General features: G+C 44.5%; 1 protein-coding gene across 1 annotated transcript in view; it reads right to left on the bottom strand.

Annotated features, from left to right (window-relative positions):
- LOC146871135 (uncharacterized) overlaps nucleotides 1-14,852 on the bottom strand; it is a 651,196-nt gene that overhangs the window by 47,862 nt on the left and 588,482 nt on the right. Inside the window, 1 exon segment of the mRNA XM_085646175.1 lies at nucleotides 9,705-10,003. Within this exon segment, the coding sequence (XP_085502301.1) occupies nucleotides 9,705-10,003 (299 nt within the window).

Here is a 14,852-nt window from a genome sequence, read left to right on the forward strand (position 1 = left end):
GCACTGGCTCAGGCGAGACCTATAAAGGAAGTTAGAATGGAGTTAATTTCTTTTTTCAAGGCGTTAGATCGAATGGATGTTTGTATGTTAGAAAGAATGTACAGAACTATAGGTGTCAGGATCATTTTAATGGTGTCCAAGCGACCCAAACAGGATAGATGGAGGGGATGCCATCTTGCAGTTAGTGCTTTAAGATTGGTACAACATTTATCAATGTTTAGAGAGATGGATGTTTTAATAGAGGAAGAGAACCAGGTGCCGAGATATTTTATATGCTTAGAGTTCCAGGTGAAATTAGAAATCTTAAAATCATCTTTGAAGGTGTATTTGGTTAAGGGGTAATATCTCGCATTTCCCTCTGTTTAATTTATAGCCTGACACCAGACCATAGTCTTCGACTTCTCCTAAAAAGGGTGTGAGGCAGGATTGTGGTTGGGAGAGAAAGACTAAAATATCGTAAGCGTATGCTGCTAATTTAATTTGTTGAGGGTCCGAGACAAAGCCTGTGATGGAATGATTTTGGCGAATTTTTGACAGGAAGGGTTCTAAAGCTAAATTAAAAAGTAAAGGTGATAGGAGACATCCTTGACGAACACCTCGCTTGAGATTGAAGTAAGGAGAGATGAGACCATTAGATAATATTGCAGCTTTGGGTTCCAAATAAAGTAGAGCAATTAAGGACGTGATTTTTGGTGCAAAACCGAACCATTTGAGAGCGTGGAAGAGAAATGGCCAATAAACCCGATCAAAGGCTTTTTCCGCATCTAACGCAATTGCTGCCAGAGAATCCGAATAGTGTGATGATTAGGATACAATGTCAAAAAATAAAGGTGTGTTGTCAGTAATATATCGACCTTTGACAAAACCTGATTGTTCCTTGCCAAGTAACAGGGGAAGATGCGGTTCTAGTCTTAGAGCTAAAGCTTTAGAAAAGATTTTATAGTCCACGTTAACTAAGGAGATGGGTCTGTAATTTTTACAAAAGCATAAGTCCTTATCGGCTTTTGGTATTGGATAGATCAAGGCTTCAAAAAAAGAGCCAATGGACTTACGGGAAGTGATAAAGGAAGAAATAAGAGTGTGCAAGTGTGGGAGTAATAAATGAGCAAAGTGTAGATAAAATTCCACTGTAAAGCCGTCAGGGCCAGGGGCTTTGTCTTTTTTTAAGGGTTTTTAAAGCATTTAATAATTCTGTTTGTGTAAGATCAGATTCCAGTGTTGTTAAATCCAATTGGGGATTGATGTGTTTTTGGATTGTGGAGAAGTAATGGGAAAGCTCTGTATCTGAAGGTGTGCTTTCTGGTGTGTATAAAGATTTATAGAAGTGTACAAATTCTTGGAGAATTTCAGGGTCTTTGAGTTTTGGTACTTGATTATCATCTATAATGGAATCAATATGCAGTTTTTGTTGTTTAATTTTCAAATAATTAGCCAGAAGTTTGCCTGATTTATTTTGGCCCCCATAGTACTTTGCTGAGAATTTAAGTAAATATAAAGAGGCCTGTTTCGCGGTCGATTAGTTAAAGGCGATCTTTGCATTAATGAGATCTTTGAGAGATTCCTTTGATTTAGAGGTATGGAAAGAGTGTTAAAGCTTTTTAATCTTATCAAGAAGTGTATTGTGTGTCATGCGGAAGGCTTTGTGTTTGTTTGACACAAATCTAAAAATGAAGTCTCTAGTAGTAGCTTTGAAGGCATCCCATACTGTGTGAAAGGAAACCTCTTTTGCTAGGTTAATAGAGAAAAACTCTTGAGAAAAAGAGACAAAAGATGAGTTAAAATTAGGATCGAGAAGTAAAGAGGAGTTGAAACGCCATTTTTTTGGTGATGTAGTGTGGCTCAAAAGGTCCAATTGAACTGAAAAAGGGGCATGATCTGAAATAAGTATGGGACCTATATCAGCAGAACGTAGGGATTGGGAAACATTTCGTGAAATAAAAATGTGGTCGACTCGGGATTGTGTTTGGTGCGGATGGGAGAAAAAAGAATATTCTCTAATACATTTCTTTGTTCAATGGTTTGTATGAAAGTTTTGTGTGCTGCATTTGAGTTAAAATGGGAGTTACGACATTGTCGATGAACGGATCCATCACTTGATTGCAATCGCCTGCAAGGATGAAGTTATCTGACGGATATTTGAGTAACAATTGAGAGATGCATGACCAGAAACTAGTGTCGCCATTGGTAGGGGCATAAATATTGAGCAATGACAAGGAGGTCTTCCCTAACATAGATTTGTGAAAACCCATCTATCTTCTGTGTCAGATTCTTGAGAGACAAGCTGGGCTTTCAGTGCTTTGTGGCAAAGAGTTATAACCTCATTTCTTATACAGTCACCTGGCGAGAAAAAAACTACACCAACCCAATTTCTTTTGAGTTTTAGTGATTCGCTTTCAGTGAGATGAGTTTCTTGTAATAATGCAATATTAGCATCTAACTAAGATAAGTGGGATAAGACCCTGTCTGACATTCCATGAGATAATGTTTAAGAACATGTGTGGATTAGAAGTAATAGAGACATAAGTGAACCAATAAAACGATGTACATTACGGACAAGACGATTTCCAAAACATTCAGTAACAATAAAAATGTAAAGCATTGGAAGAAAGCTTATATTAAGTACGAAGATATTGGATGTGAAAACCAATTGAAGAAAAAAGAAGGGATAGAGTAGATAAATAAATAGAGAAAGAAAACAAGATATAGGGAAGATTGATGCACATGAGAGAGTTGAGTGAGAGAATAGTAGATATATAAGTGAAGTATTGAAGGATGAAACTAATTGAATGAAGCTGGAAAGAGAAAAAAGACAGAGAAGAGAAAAAAACAAGATTGGAAAAGGAGACATATGATAGAAATATGTGGGGTGGAGAGAAAGAAGAGAAAATAGAGGAAAAGGGGTGAAGACTGTAAAGAAGTATATAAGAAAAAGGATCATATGTATGTAAAGATCAAAACAATGGAAGGATGGGGGGGGGAGACCACATGGAACGATGGCGCATCCGGACTCAACGAGGTAAGGCAGGGGAGACTTCGGGACGTAAACACTATATAAAACTAATAGGTCAGGCACATTAGGTTAGGTCCTGTGTAAACAGAAACAAAGGAACAAAAACTAAAAAGAAAAAAGTGGTTAATACGAGCAGAAGGGAGTATGACACGACATGTTGTGACATATTTTGATATCAGACATTATAAGGCCATAGCCTGAAATGAAACGGGTTAATAAGAATAAACAAACATTTTACCATGGTAGAAACTATACTAAACTTCTATATGTAAAACGTCATACTGAAAACTAAACCCTATTCCAGTGTATAACAAAAGAAAAGCTATTTAAAGTGAGTGCTGGAAATGTCCATCTTTTCTGGGCATTGTGTATTAAGGAAACTCTTCAGCTTTGTTGGGTCCTCGTAAGTCACGGTGTGGTTATTAAGAGTGACTTTAAACAAGCAGGAATGAAATAATCCAAATCGTGCTCCGATTGAACGCAACGCTGGACGTATAGCAAGGAATTCTTTATGTCTGTCCGTTGTGGGCTTGGCATAGTCCTGTGAAAAGAGGAATTGGTGACCTGAAAATGAAATAGGCTTCAGGAGCCTAACTGCTGATAGAACTATGAGGAGATCCGTATACTCCAGTAAATACAATATGACTCCTCTTGGCCTTTTCGTACTTGAGGATACTGAATGCATTGGGCCCAGTCTGTGAGCACGTTGTATGTTGAGAGTAGTGTCTTCCGGTAGATTTAGTATTGACGGTAAAAATTTCTGAAAAAAGGAGATGGGATCCAACCCTTTCACGCCTTCCGATAATCCATAAATGCGAAGGTTGTTGTGCGTATTTCTGTTTTCAAGGTTTTCAACCTGTTGTAGGAATGTAAATTGGGAAGGAAGAATGTCCACTTTAGTGTAAGATGCATTGAGAGTTTCAACATTATGTTCAACCTTGGTGACTCTTTCTTCCAGTTTTTCCCAACCGTCGGCTAGCATTTGTATTTTAGAGTTAGTCTCTTCAACAAATGGTCTCAAAGCTCAAATTTCCTCCAGAAGAAGATCCATGGAGACAGACGAAGATGACTTTGGTGGAGAAGGTGGATCCTTTTTAAGGCGTTTAGTTGTGAATTTAGTAAGAACAGAGGAGCCGATAGCCACAGCTGAAGAAGCAGCTGTCTTGGGTATTGGTACTTGGGAATCTTCAATTTTAGCGAAATTCGCACGTGACGTTGAATGAACAATGAATCTGCGATGTGACGATACTTGCAAAGAAGTTATTTTTTTTAACCTACCCATGCAATAGGAAAAGTTAAAAACCAATATTAGAGGTTGTGAAAAACTGCAAGGTATAACGTAAGTGCGCAATTCATCTAATAATAATGGAGAAGATACACTGTAATGGGGATTACGTGCATTTGGTGCATGAGTGAATATCAAAGTACACATTTACCAATAAGCATGAAGTAAGATATGAAAGTGGTAACTGTATGCTTAACGGGGAAAAAAAAATATAGGAAATGTAAGTCACCACAATTCATTACAGAAACGTTTCCACAACAGAGCAATCCATACAACATGCTAAATTTAATGTCATAGCCAAGAGAGGCACTTTAAATAAATAACTTCGTGGTTCATTCATATGACATTTGCAGGCTCTGATAAAATCAACTGTGAAATGCAGATGGTTTAATCTACACAGACTGGCATTATATAAATGAGGTTGCTGAAATGCCTATTTAAAGCATATTAATAAAGAAGACAAGTGTATGAAAGTGAGGACAAAATTCACTTTTCTATATAGCTTCTAGTGTCAAACATCAAGAGTCAGTAATCTGAAGACAGTAAATGAAAGAATCACTGCCCCCCTTGAGAAGACACAGCGCGGTGAAAACAATCTCCTCAGCATGCAGGCTGCTTTGAAATAACAGTTCTCATTATGTTAGTCAGGAAGTGAGAGGGTTCAGACTGGGGCTGTCCATTATCGACCGATTCCAAAGTGTAGCGGCACCCCCCCTCCCCCCCTTTTGCCTTTAATGACCACTGGGAGTTTGAGATTGTTACTATCCCTCCCCCCTCCCGGAAAGACCTCCCTCTAAGCGTCACATGTGCATTCGTCGGATTTTGTTTAGTCTCTGCAGTATTTTGTTGTGGCATTTTTGGGTCCAAGTAATTTAACTGTGTTGCCCCCACTAGAAAATGTATTCTCGGGGAAAAGCCAAACGTCCCCTTCCTATTTATTACCGCCCACCCTCTTCTAATCATTTACAGCTGTTGGAGCCTGTGATTGCCATCTTCTTCCGTGCCATCTTGCCTGGTCCACAAAGAGTGCCGGCTCTTACCTCCGTAGACCCGCTTCTTGAAAAGCAGTATTTTTATATTTCGGTGTGAAAAGCTTCCTGTGAAGCACAGTATGGGTGCTTTAAGGGGATCTGTGGTGAGCACACACACAAGCCACGACCTACATACACAGATCCAGAACACAAAGGGCTTTGGTCTCTGCTGCTTAATGCGTTCTGGATCTGCCTAAACCCCCCTGCCCCCTCCACCACGTTGCATCTGTGACTGACCCCCCTGCTCCTGCGATATGCGTTTCAGACAATGGCACAACCGTATGTCCCTCCCCCGGTCAGTTCTATTGAATGTTTGAGGTGGCTTAAATAAATGATTCCTTTGGTCTGTATAGCTCATTCTGCCAAAAGCGCATCCATTCGTTTTGTACAGATGGGGGATGCTTACCTATTTGCCCAAGATCAGACTTTGGTCGCTTTTCTTTACAGCGGCTCGCCGTATTTATTTTAACACATTTGCTGTTGTTTTTTTGTTAAAGCGCCCCATGCAGCGCTTTAACTTTAAAGGCAGCCACGCCCCTTTCTGTATGCCACACTCGCAGGAATCAGTTTACAAAATATACAACTCTGTAGGCCGTAGCGGCGTGCAGTGTGTTGCGTCATTTCCTGGTTCCCTCTGCCTAACTGTGTTACGGTAAAATGCAGCATTTTCATTTCAATATTTATGTGCAATTGCTCTAGCTAAACACTAAAAAGGTCCGAAAGGTGAGACCTATTGGCTATGCCAATTCTTGTTTACATGGTCACCCCCACTTTATGCCTGGTATCTGATGCAATTTTGACAGATGTGCACTGGGTTCCTGCTATCCGGTCCCCAGTACCAGATCTTTCCCTAAAACTGTACGATTGTTCCCCCAATTGGCAATACCGTTAGCACCCCCTGTAAAACCCTAGTAAATAGTACCCCTGGTACCTAGGGCAAGGATGCTAAAGTTGGTCCCTATGAGTTGCAGCGTGTATTGTGTCACCCTAAGGGACCCTCAGCACCAACATGCAATCTGCCATTGCAGGCTGCATACCATGGTGCAGAGAAGAGTGATAACACAACAGCACACCTCCGGTGCGCTATGCCTGTATAAACTGAATGCAGAGTAGGTAAGTCACCCCTACAGGCGGCCTTACAGCCCTAAAGCAGGGTGCACTATACTACATGTGTGGACATATCTGCATGAGGAGATATGCCCCTGTGATATCGAAGTCGATTCTTGGCTATCAAAAGTGAACAGGGAAGCCATTTTTAGAACATGTGCTGAACAATGGTTTTTACGAATTTCCCCAGCTACATGATGGCTTCACTAAAACTAGAGATGTTTGGTATGAAACATCTCGGATTAATAAACCCACACTAATTCCAGTGATGGATTTATTTGTACATGCACCCAAGGGACACCTTAGAGGTACCCCCTGCAAACCTACCGACTACTAATGTGCTCGTTAACTGGTGTAGAGCAGCCTGCCACCACAGATAGGTTTCCGACCCCTGGAAATGAGAGCCTGTGCTCTGACTGCAGAAACAATACCTTCTCTGGCCAGACGTATTCTAACCTCCTCAAAGCAGGATGGCTAAGTGATCAGCATATCAAGGCAGGAGGCTTCAAAGGCATCTGTGGCCTTTGATATGCCACCCAAGGCTTCCCCAGACAGGGGAAATGCCACCCTCTGCCCCGGGTCCATTTGGCACTAGGGCAGACAGGAAAATTAGCTATTCAGGAGGCACGTCCCCCTCCCGGCCAGTTCCACTCCCTAAGGTGGGCTACCAGTTGTGGACACAACTTTTAGAATTCCACATCTTAGTTTTGACAGAATTAGGTTCTCAGGATCAGAGTTATGCCCACTTCCCACAGGAAGTGGTCATATAGAGGGTGTAGACACCCTAACAGTAATTAGCTTATTGGCTTCTGTTACTCTCTGTAACACACCTAAATTGAGTATTTCGGTGGTACCCCTGACCCTGACAGATCATGAAGAAATGGGCAAAGAAAAGCAGCAAGAACTGAAGACTGCTGTGGACTTTTGGCGCCAAACTCTGCCTGCCTGCATCAGTCTCGACAATTATGACCAGCAACTTGCGCTGCATCTGACCAGCTTCCAAGAACTCTGGGAAATTGCCAGCCCGTTGAAAATTGCCAGCAATCTCCGTTTGAGTAGAGGAGCTATTTTCCTGCAATCTACAGGTACCAAAAACACAAAGTCCGGTTTACAGTGTTGCCGCTTCCGAGCCAGCCCTTCACAGCAGCCTCTCAGGAGAGGATCATGTGCTCCTGAAGATCAGCTCTATCCTCCCACCAAATGAGAACACCAGGACCAACCAGAGCCATAGGGGACCAATACCCCGGGTACTAGACCCCTTGTAATGCAATTGTAATAGCATTTTATTTTGTAAAGTGTGCAATTACCCCAAGGTGTCTTAGTGCTAGCGGTTTATCACCAGAAAGTCAGCAAAGCCAGAACAGGTCACTAAGATTAACTGAGTGATTCAAGCAAAGACCGTGAGAGTCCAATCTGGACTCCAACGACACTGAGACCGAGCAGCCATTGAGGGATGTCAGCACTGCAGAGATCCAGCTCCAGAGTGGCCCAGCTGTCCTGATTTTGCACCCTCAACCGTCAAGACCGACAATTGCAAGACACTAGGCTGCACAAAGCCCAGCCGCCCTTTCCACTCTGCTCCCGAGCACCCCACCTCGGGTATTCACGAACCGGCTATGTCCAGTTGTCCCCAGGACCCTTGTGACCTGAGCTTTCAGACTTTTCCTCAAGTCCCCCTCTGCAGCCTGTTTCTAGGTGGCCCCTGTTCTTCCTACCGGTGTAGCAGGCACAGCTACCAACCCGACCAGCACCTATACACCCAAATGCCCCGGGCCAGTAAAGAGTAATTGCTGGTGGTACTTTGGAACTTGCCCCCTATAGCCACAAGGCTCGAAGAAGACCCCCCAAGAAACAATCGCAAATACCTAATTGGTTAGTTACCAGTAGTAGCAGTTTTGCAGCTTGAAGAATATTCTGGATTCACATGCTGTGCATTATTCCACCATCTAGTGGTTGGGTCCGAAATAACCTTTTTTTTTCCATCTTGTTTTGGGCGTTGTCGGCCACCATTTGGTGCCAGGTATGTCCCCTGTGTGACTTCAGAAGGCACCCTTTTCTACCTTAGGGAAGCACTGCTTAGTAAAGAGGCATTTAAGGGAACTATTGCCTGTAAAAATTAATATTTAAAAAAAAGGACTTACTTGTTAATGAAGTTCTTGATATCAAAATTTACATACAAATAAGTTATTTTTCTAAATTGCTATTGGATATATTCTTTAGTGCATCTGATTTTGATTAGGGATTTATAAAGCGCATGGCTGCCCAAAGGCTTCCCAGCGCTAACTGATGAGTACGGCTGACGGTACGGGGCGAAATTAGAGGTCTAAGGGAAACAAATAGGTTTTCAGCTTTTTCCTAAAGGACAGTTCATTTTGTGTTGCTCTGAGGGCAGGAGGGAGCTCGTTCCACAGTTTGGGTATCAAATATGCAAAGGAGCTGCCTCCCCATCGAGTTTTTTTTAATTACAATGCTGTGGAGCAGATGAAGATGGTAGGACCTTAGTGGTCTGAGGGGAACATGCGTTGCTTTTAGGTGTCAAATTTTTTCCGTGCCTTTCCGATTCACTGCAGAGGGATTTCAATTTTATTCTTGCTGCAATTGGCAGCCAAGGTAGCTCCCTTAGGGATTACCCTAACGAGATATGTCTCAGCAGTTTGAGCAGGAGCCTTGCTGCCATGTTTTGCACCGTCTGGAGTCTCTTTACCATATACTTCGTTGATCCCAGAAAAAGCGAGTTACCATAGTCCAGACGAGAGGCTATGAGTGACTGCAAGACAGATTTTCTCATCTTCTCTGCGATAAGCTCTAGTACCTTTCTGAGCAATCTTAGGAGCCCGAAACAGATTGTTGGCCTGATGATTCATTGAGAGGGTACTGTCTAGCCATATTCCTACATTTTTTACAGCCGATTTAGGGACAGGTGGATTTCCCATGCAGGCCGGCCAGGTCTTTAACAGTCTGTAAATGGTCGTATTGCCTATCAAGAGTTCAGTTTTGTCTCAGTTTAGTTTTAGGCAGCAGTCTGACATCCAGCTAGACAATTTGCTCAGACAAGGGGCCGGTTGATGTAAGTCCAGGTTGGGGCTGTTGGACTGAGAGACTATCAATTGGGTGTCATCAGCGTACGATACACCCGAGATGCCGAATTCCTGAAGGATAGATGCCACCTGTCTAACGTATATATATTGAATAGCGTGGGGCTAAAGGAGGAACCCTGGGAAACTCCATGTTTAATTGGTAATCGGTCTGAGCGACAGTCACTGTCCATTACCTGGAAGGACCGATCCTCCAAAAAGGAACGGAGCCAGTCCATGGCTTTGTTGCAGATGCCAATTTCCCTTACTCTCCCTTTCTGTATGGCATGATTAACGATGTCAAAAGCCGCGCTGAGATCAAATAAGATGGCGGCCGCCCCTCCATTATCTAATAGGGCTTTTAGTTCCTCAGTGAGTGTCAGGAGGGCAGATTCAGTACTATGTTGGGCACAAACGCCCATCTGGGTTGGATGGAGTATATTATTCTCCTCCAAATATTTAACCAGTGCCTGATTAACATGTTTTTCCAGTTTACCTAGAAATGGGAGCAATGAAATAGGTCGCCAATTGGCAAGAATGTCCGGATCCAGCTGTTTTTTTTTCCAGAATTGGCTTTATTATGGCATGTTTTCCGCGTGGAGGGACTGAGCCTGAGTCAAGTGATTTTTTAAGGATCATCAATAATGAGGGAAGTATAGCCTTCGCCACTTTGCGGAGGGCATGCGGGGGAGCAGGATCTAGCGGCGAGCCTGACTTGGTGGAGTTGTTGGTGGAGGATCTCATGTTTTGCCTATGTGAGTACAGCAAATCCTTAGAACTACCCGCTGATACGCCTAACTGATCGACCACGGTACCACAAAAGAGCATTTGGGTTATCATTTGTGCGTCTGTAAAACAATTGGGGGTTGCCTTGACTCTTTACACAGTGCACCTCATTTTGATCCATTACATAAAGAGCCAGCTTTCTACATACTTGACATATCAAGTCCCTACAGGCTCAGTAATAGGCAATTAATGTGAACCTTCTTTAAAATGACTGCATAGTTTATGCTCTTTAAGTTTTTATTATTAGGGTGTAAAGTAAAGCGCCAACTAGTCGCTTTCAAACTAGTGTGTATCCCTAATGCTTTATATACTATGAAAAGGTTGGAATAGGAAATCTTAGTATGAGGGTGACATGAGAGAAGGCAAATGACTGTCTTTTTAAGGCCAGGGAGAGGTGAAGACCATTAATTGCTTTAACTAGAGGTGAAGGGGGAGTGGTTTTAATACAGAAAGGTTAGATAAGGTAGGCTTTTTCAAACAGCATTGCTTTACAATCCTGTTGAAAGAAGCCATTATGGTTAAGGCCTGTAGCTGTGGATCCAGTGAGTTTACCCTTTACCTTTATGTACTAACCAAGGTTTTCTTTGAGCCAACATTTCACAGAGGACAGCTCTGGAGCTGCTGCCAGGAGCTTTAATGTGGAGGGAATATTTTTGCTGCTGTACTAAACCAGGTTGGGGATTAGAGGAAGCTGGCTGGCTATCTATACAGTGTACAAAAATGAGGTGCAATGTGCAAAGAGTCCAGGTATCCCTTATTAGTGTACTGAGGCTTCCTTTAACAATCCCAATGTGCTCTATTTGTGGTACAGAGGTCGAGCAGCCTTAGGCTCATCAGAGGCAAGTTTTGGGCATTTGTTGCACACACAGAGTCAATAAATGAGACTTACTCAATAAGGAAATCCTACACCATTTTTATATATTTTTAGACACCAAAATATTCTAGATCAGTTCGCATTTTTCAGAGACACAGCAAATATAGCTGTCAAATTGGAGATAGGAGGCACCAATGCAGTAATGTTATCCTATGGGAGAAACATACACTGCATAGGGTCATTTGCAAACGACTTGCAGTACTGTTCTTTTTGACTTAAGGTAAGTAGGGGCCATGGTCCAAGAAAGCACCAGGAGTTCAGGTTTACCTGCCCTGCGGTGTTCGGGTGCAGAGTTGCTTTCAGCGGTGGTAGCCTCAAACACTACAGATTGAAGTCAATGGGGGAAGGTACCTGCATAGAAAGGCTGCAAGGGAAGGAAGAGTCTGGCAGAACTCAAAGGGGGTCTCAGAACCACAGACACAGTCTGTTTCAATGCTCTTGGGCTGAGGGGCTCAGGTTCATAGGTGTTTGTTCCCGCGGGGCTCGGGTGCATAGGTGTTTTGTCCCACGGGTCAGTGAGTTTGAGGCTCTCTCACTTCTCTGTGCACCTGCAGAAGAGGGAGAAGAAACACAGAAAGACAACTTCTGGCTTTGAGCTGCCCTCTGTTGGAGTCCCTCAACGTGCAGCTCGTTTTTGGCGGTGGTGGTGTAATGGGCTATACACAAACAAGCCTTGGTGCTTGCAACAGGCTCCAGTACCCCGGGTATTGGTGAGGGGAGCCTACGGGTGGATCAGCGTCTCAAAGACTGGATGGATTGACAGAGCTGACCTCCTGGGCACTCAGTGACTGCCTACTGGGCTGGTGCTGCATCGGTGGACCCAGGGGTCAGCAGATCGGTGAACTGGACTGTGTGGTCAGTGGCTTCAGGGAAGTGGCTCCTCCATTTCAAAGGAGATGCTGGCTGGCTGGTGAAGTGCTGGCAATCCCCTTGGGTTTTTTAGGCGGATGCACATCTCCAGGACAAGTCGGATCGTTGCAATTGTCAAGACAGGAGCAGGCAGGGTTTGGGACCAAGTCCGCAGCTAGACCACAATCCTTGCTTTCTTCAGCTGTTCTTTGTTCTCCTTCTTTAGTCACGAGAACCAAAGTTCCTGGTGTGGGGGCCACCTAAATACTGAATTTAGTTTTTTTTTATTGAAGTGAAGGGTAGTAGCCAATGGGCTACTTACCCTTGGGGTCACTACACCCCCTATATGACCACTTCCTGTAGGAAGTGGGTGTCAGAAAGTGCCTTTTTTTTTTTAATGGTAGGACCCACCTCTATTTGCCTGGTTTTGATTTGGTTCCAATTGTAGCGCACAAGGTCCCTGCCAACCAGGTCACGTGGGCCAGGGCTTCTTCCCTAAAAACAAATCTCCAATTGGCACGCCCCCCCTGTGAGTCCCTAGTAAATGCTACCCCGAGTACCTAGGGCCTGGGAGCTGAAGGGGCTACCTGGGACCCCCCTCACTGGGACCATGTCACGGCCCCTGACCCCGGTGAGGGAGAAACCACAAAGTTGAAATGGCACTCTGCCATGCAAACCAGCACTGCCTGAAGGCATAGATAAGTCACCCCTCTGGAAGGCCTCACAGACCTAAGGCAGGGTGTACTATACCAGAAGTGAAGGCATATCTCCAGGAGCAGATATGCTCCTACAATACAGGTGTCCATTCCATAATATTGGAAGAGCCTGGGAAGCCATAGAGAGTACATGGGCTAGAAATGCGACAACTCGAGTTCCACAGCACCAAGATGGCTTCAGTTAACACAGGAGTGTTTGGTAGCAAACTACTTCTTTCAAAACCCCACTGATACCAGTGTGGGATTTATTGTACCATGTACCCAGAGGGAACCTTAGAGCTGCCCCCTGAAAACCTCCCAACCTTGGTGTGGTGGTAAGGTGGGGGAGGCGAGGTGAAGCACATCTTTCAGTCCCTGCCATCTTGAAGATGGGGTGACCCCTCCAATCAGGGCTAGGTCTATGCCCCCTCCCACAGGAGGGTAGCATAATAGAGGGTGTAGTCACCCCAGGTAAGGTGCCCATGGCCTACCTGCTACTCCTCAAACACCCCTAAATCTAGTATTTAGGTGGCTCCCCCAGACCTGGAAACTAGATCTGCAATGACCTAAGAAGAAAGAAGACTGCCCTGCAGAGAAGACTTTAGACGAAAACTGCCTTGGGCCCCAGCTCCACCGGCCTGTCTCCAGCTTCTGCGAACCTGAGACTAGTCTTGCAGCCAGCAACCTATGAAATTCCTGGGAGGACTCCAATCTCCCGTGGACAGCGGACCTGTCCAAGAGGAAACAAACTCCAAGGATCCCAGAAGATGCGCATCTCCTGCCCACTCTGCACCAGATACCCACAGCCCGAGTCGGAGTGGCCCACCTGTGCAGTGAAATCTCCCCAGCGATCCTGACCTCGTATCCAGAGTTGGCTGAAATCTCCTGACCTCCACGATGGCACCTGCAGTGTGAATCCAGAGGTTCCCCCTACCATGACCGGCTCAAGTAAGAGGACTCGGACGTCTAAAGGCACCCCTGCACGCGAAGCCCCTGGGCCTTGGCGAGTTCATCCGACTGTGCCCCTACGACCCCCCTACATCTCTACTTACCTCTGGTGTCGTTTGTCGTCCTCCTGCAACCTCCGGTGCCACGCCTGCAGCCTCTTTACCGAAAGAAGCATCCCCACTGAGAAGCACTGGGTGCCTGAAGCTGAAATTGCACCCTGTAATCGGCTTCCCTGTGCCGCTGGTGGTGCATGTTTGGTGTTGCTTTGTAGCTCCTCCCCACCCCCTGTGTTGGTGCTAACCCTCAAAGCCTGGCCCCTGCAACCGATTTACTTACCTGCAAGCAATGTGGCTCCAGCAGTTTCCATTGATAAGCATTGGGCCAAACTCAGATTTTGACCTCTACACCTGACCTCCCGGTGCCTCTAGAGGTGCAGTTTTGGTACTCAGCTGACTCTTGGCCCTTGCTGACTTTTGACTCCGAAGACTGGGATTGTAAGCACATTACTTACCTGTTTAACTACAATATTGTTTTCCCAGTAGGATAACATTGGACTGTGTGTGTGTTTTTAAGTGTTGATTTTTCAAAGTGAAAAGTATTTCTAATAAAAAACGTACTTACTTTATTACGAAGATCTTGGTCTTAAATTAAAACACAAAGTATAATTTTATAAAATTGGTCTGGATCTCCTTCTTGAGTCATGTGTCCATTATTGATCACTGTTGTGCAATAAATGTCTTACACTCCTCTGTGTTGAGCCTAAGGCAGCTCACCCACACTACCACTAGTAGAGCACTTTGCGTTTTACATTGAGCCCTGTACACTTTTGGCAAACCCCTGGACGCTGTGCCCAGTATTACCACCTAGTGAAAATCTCATGTACAGGGCCAGCTCCCTACAGTGGGCATAACACGGTCATAGATTTCCTAATTCCACCAACAACAATATGGTGGAATCCTTGTTTCTTGCAGCACATCAGATAGTCCACCTTAGGGGTGTGACTAGCCTGGTGGTGTAACACGCCTACTGCATAGCTTATTTCCCGCCTATCCTTGTGCCAAATGGGCCTCAGGGCAGGGAGTGGCATCCCACAGGTCTGGGGGAAGCCGTAGTTGCATATTAAAGGCAGTCGGGGCTTTGAAGCCCCTGGCCTTGATATGCTATATCACTAGCCTTCCTGCTGGAGGAAGTGT

The sequence above is a fragment of the Triturus cristatus genome, chromosome 1_1 (genome assembly GCF_964204655.1).
Source record: "Triturus cristatus chromosome 1_1, aTriCri1.1, whole genome shotgun sequence".
Lineage (NCBI taxonomy): Eukaryota > Metazoa > Chordata > Amphibia > Caudata > Salamandridae > Triturus > Triturus cristatus.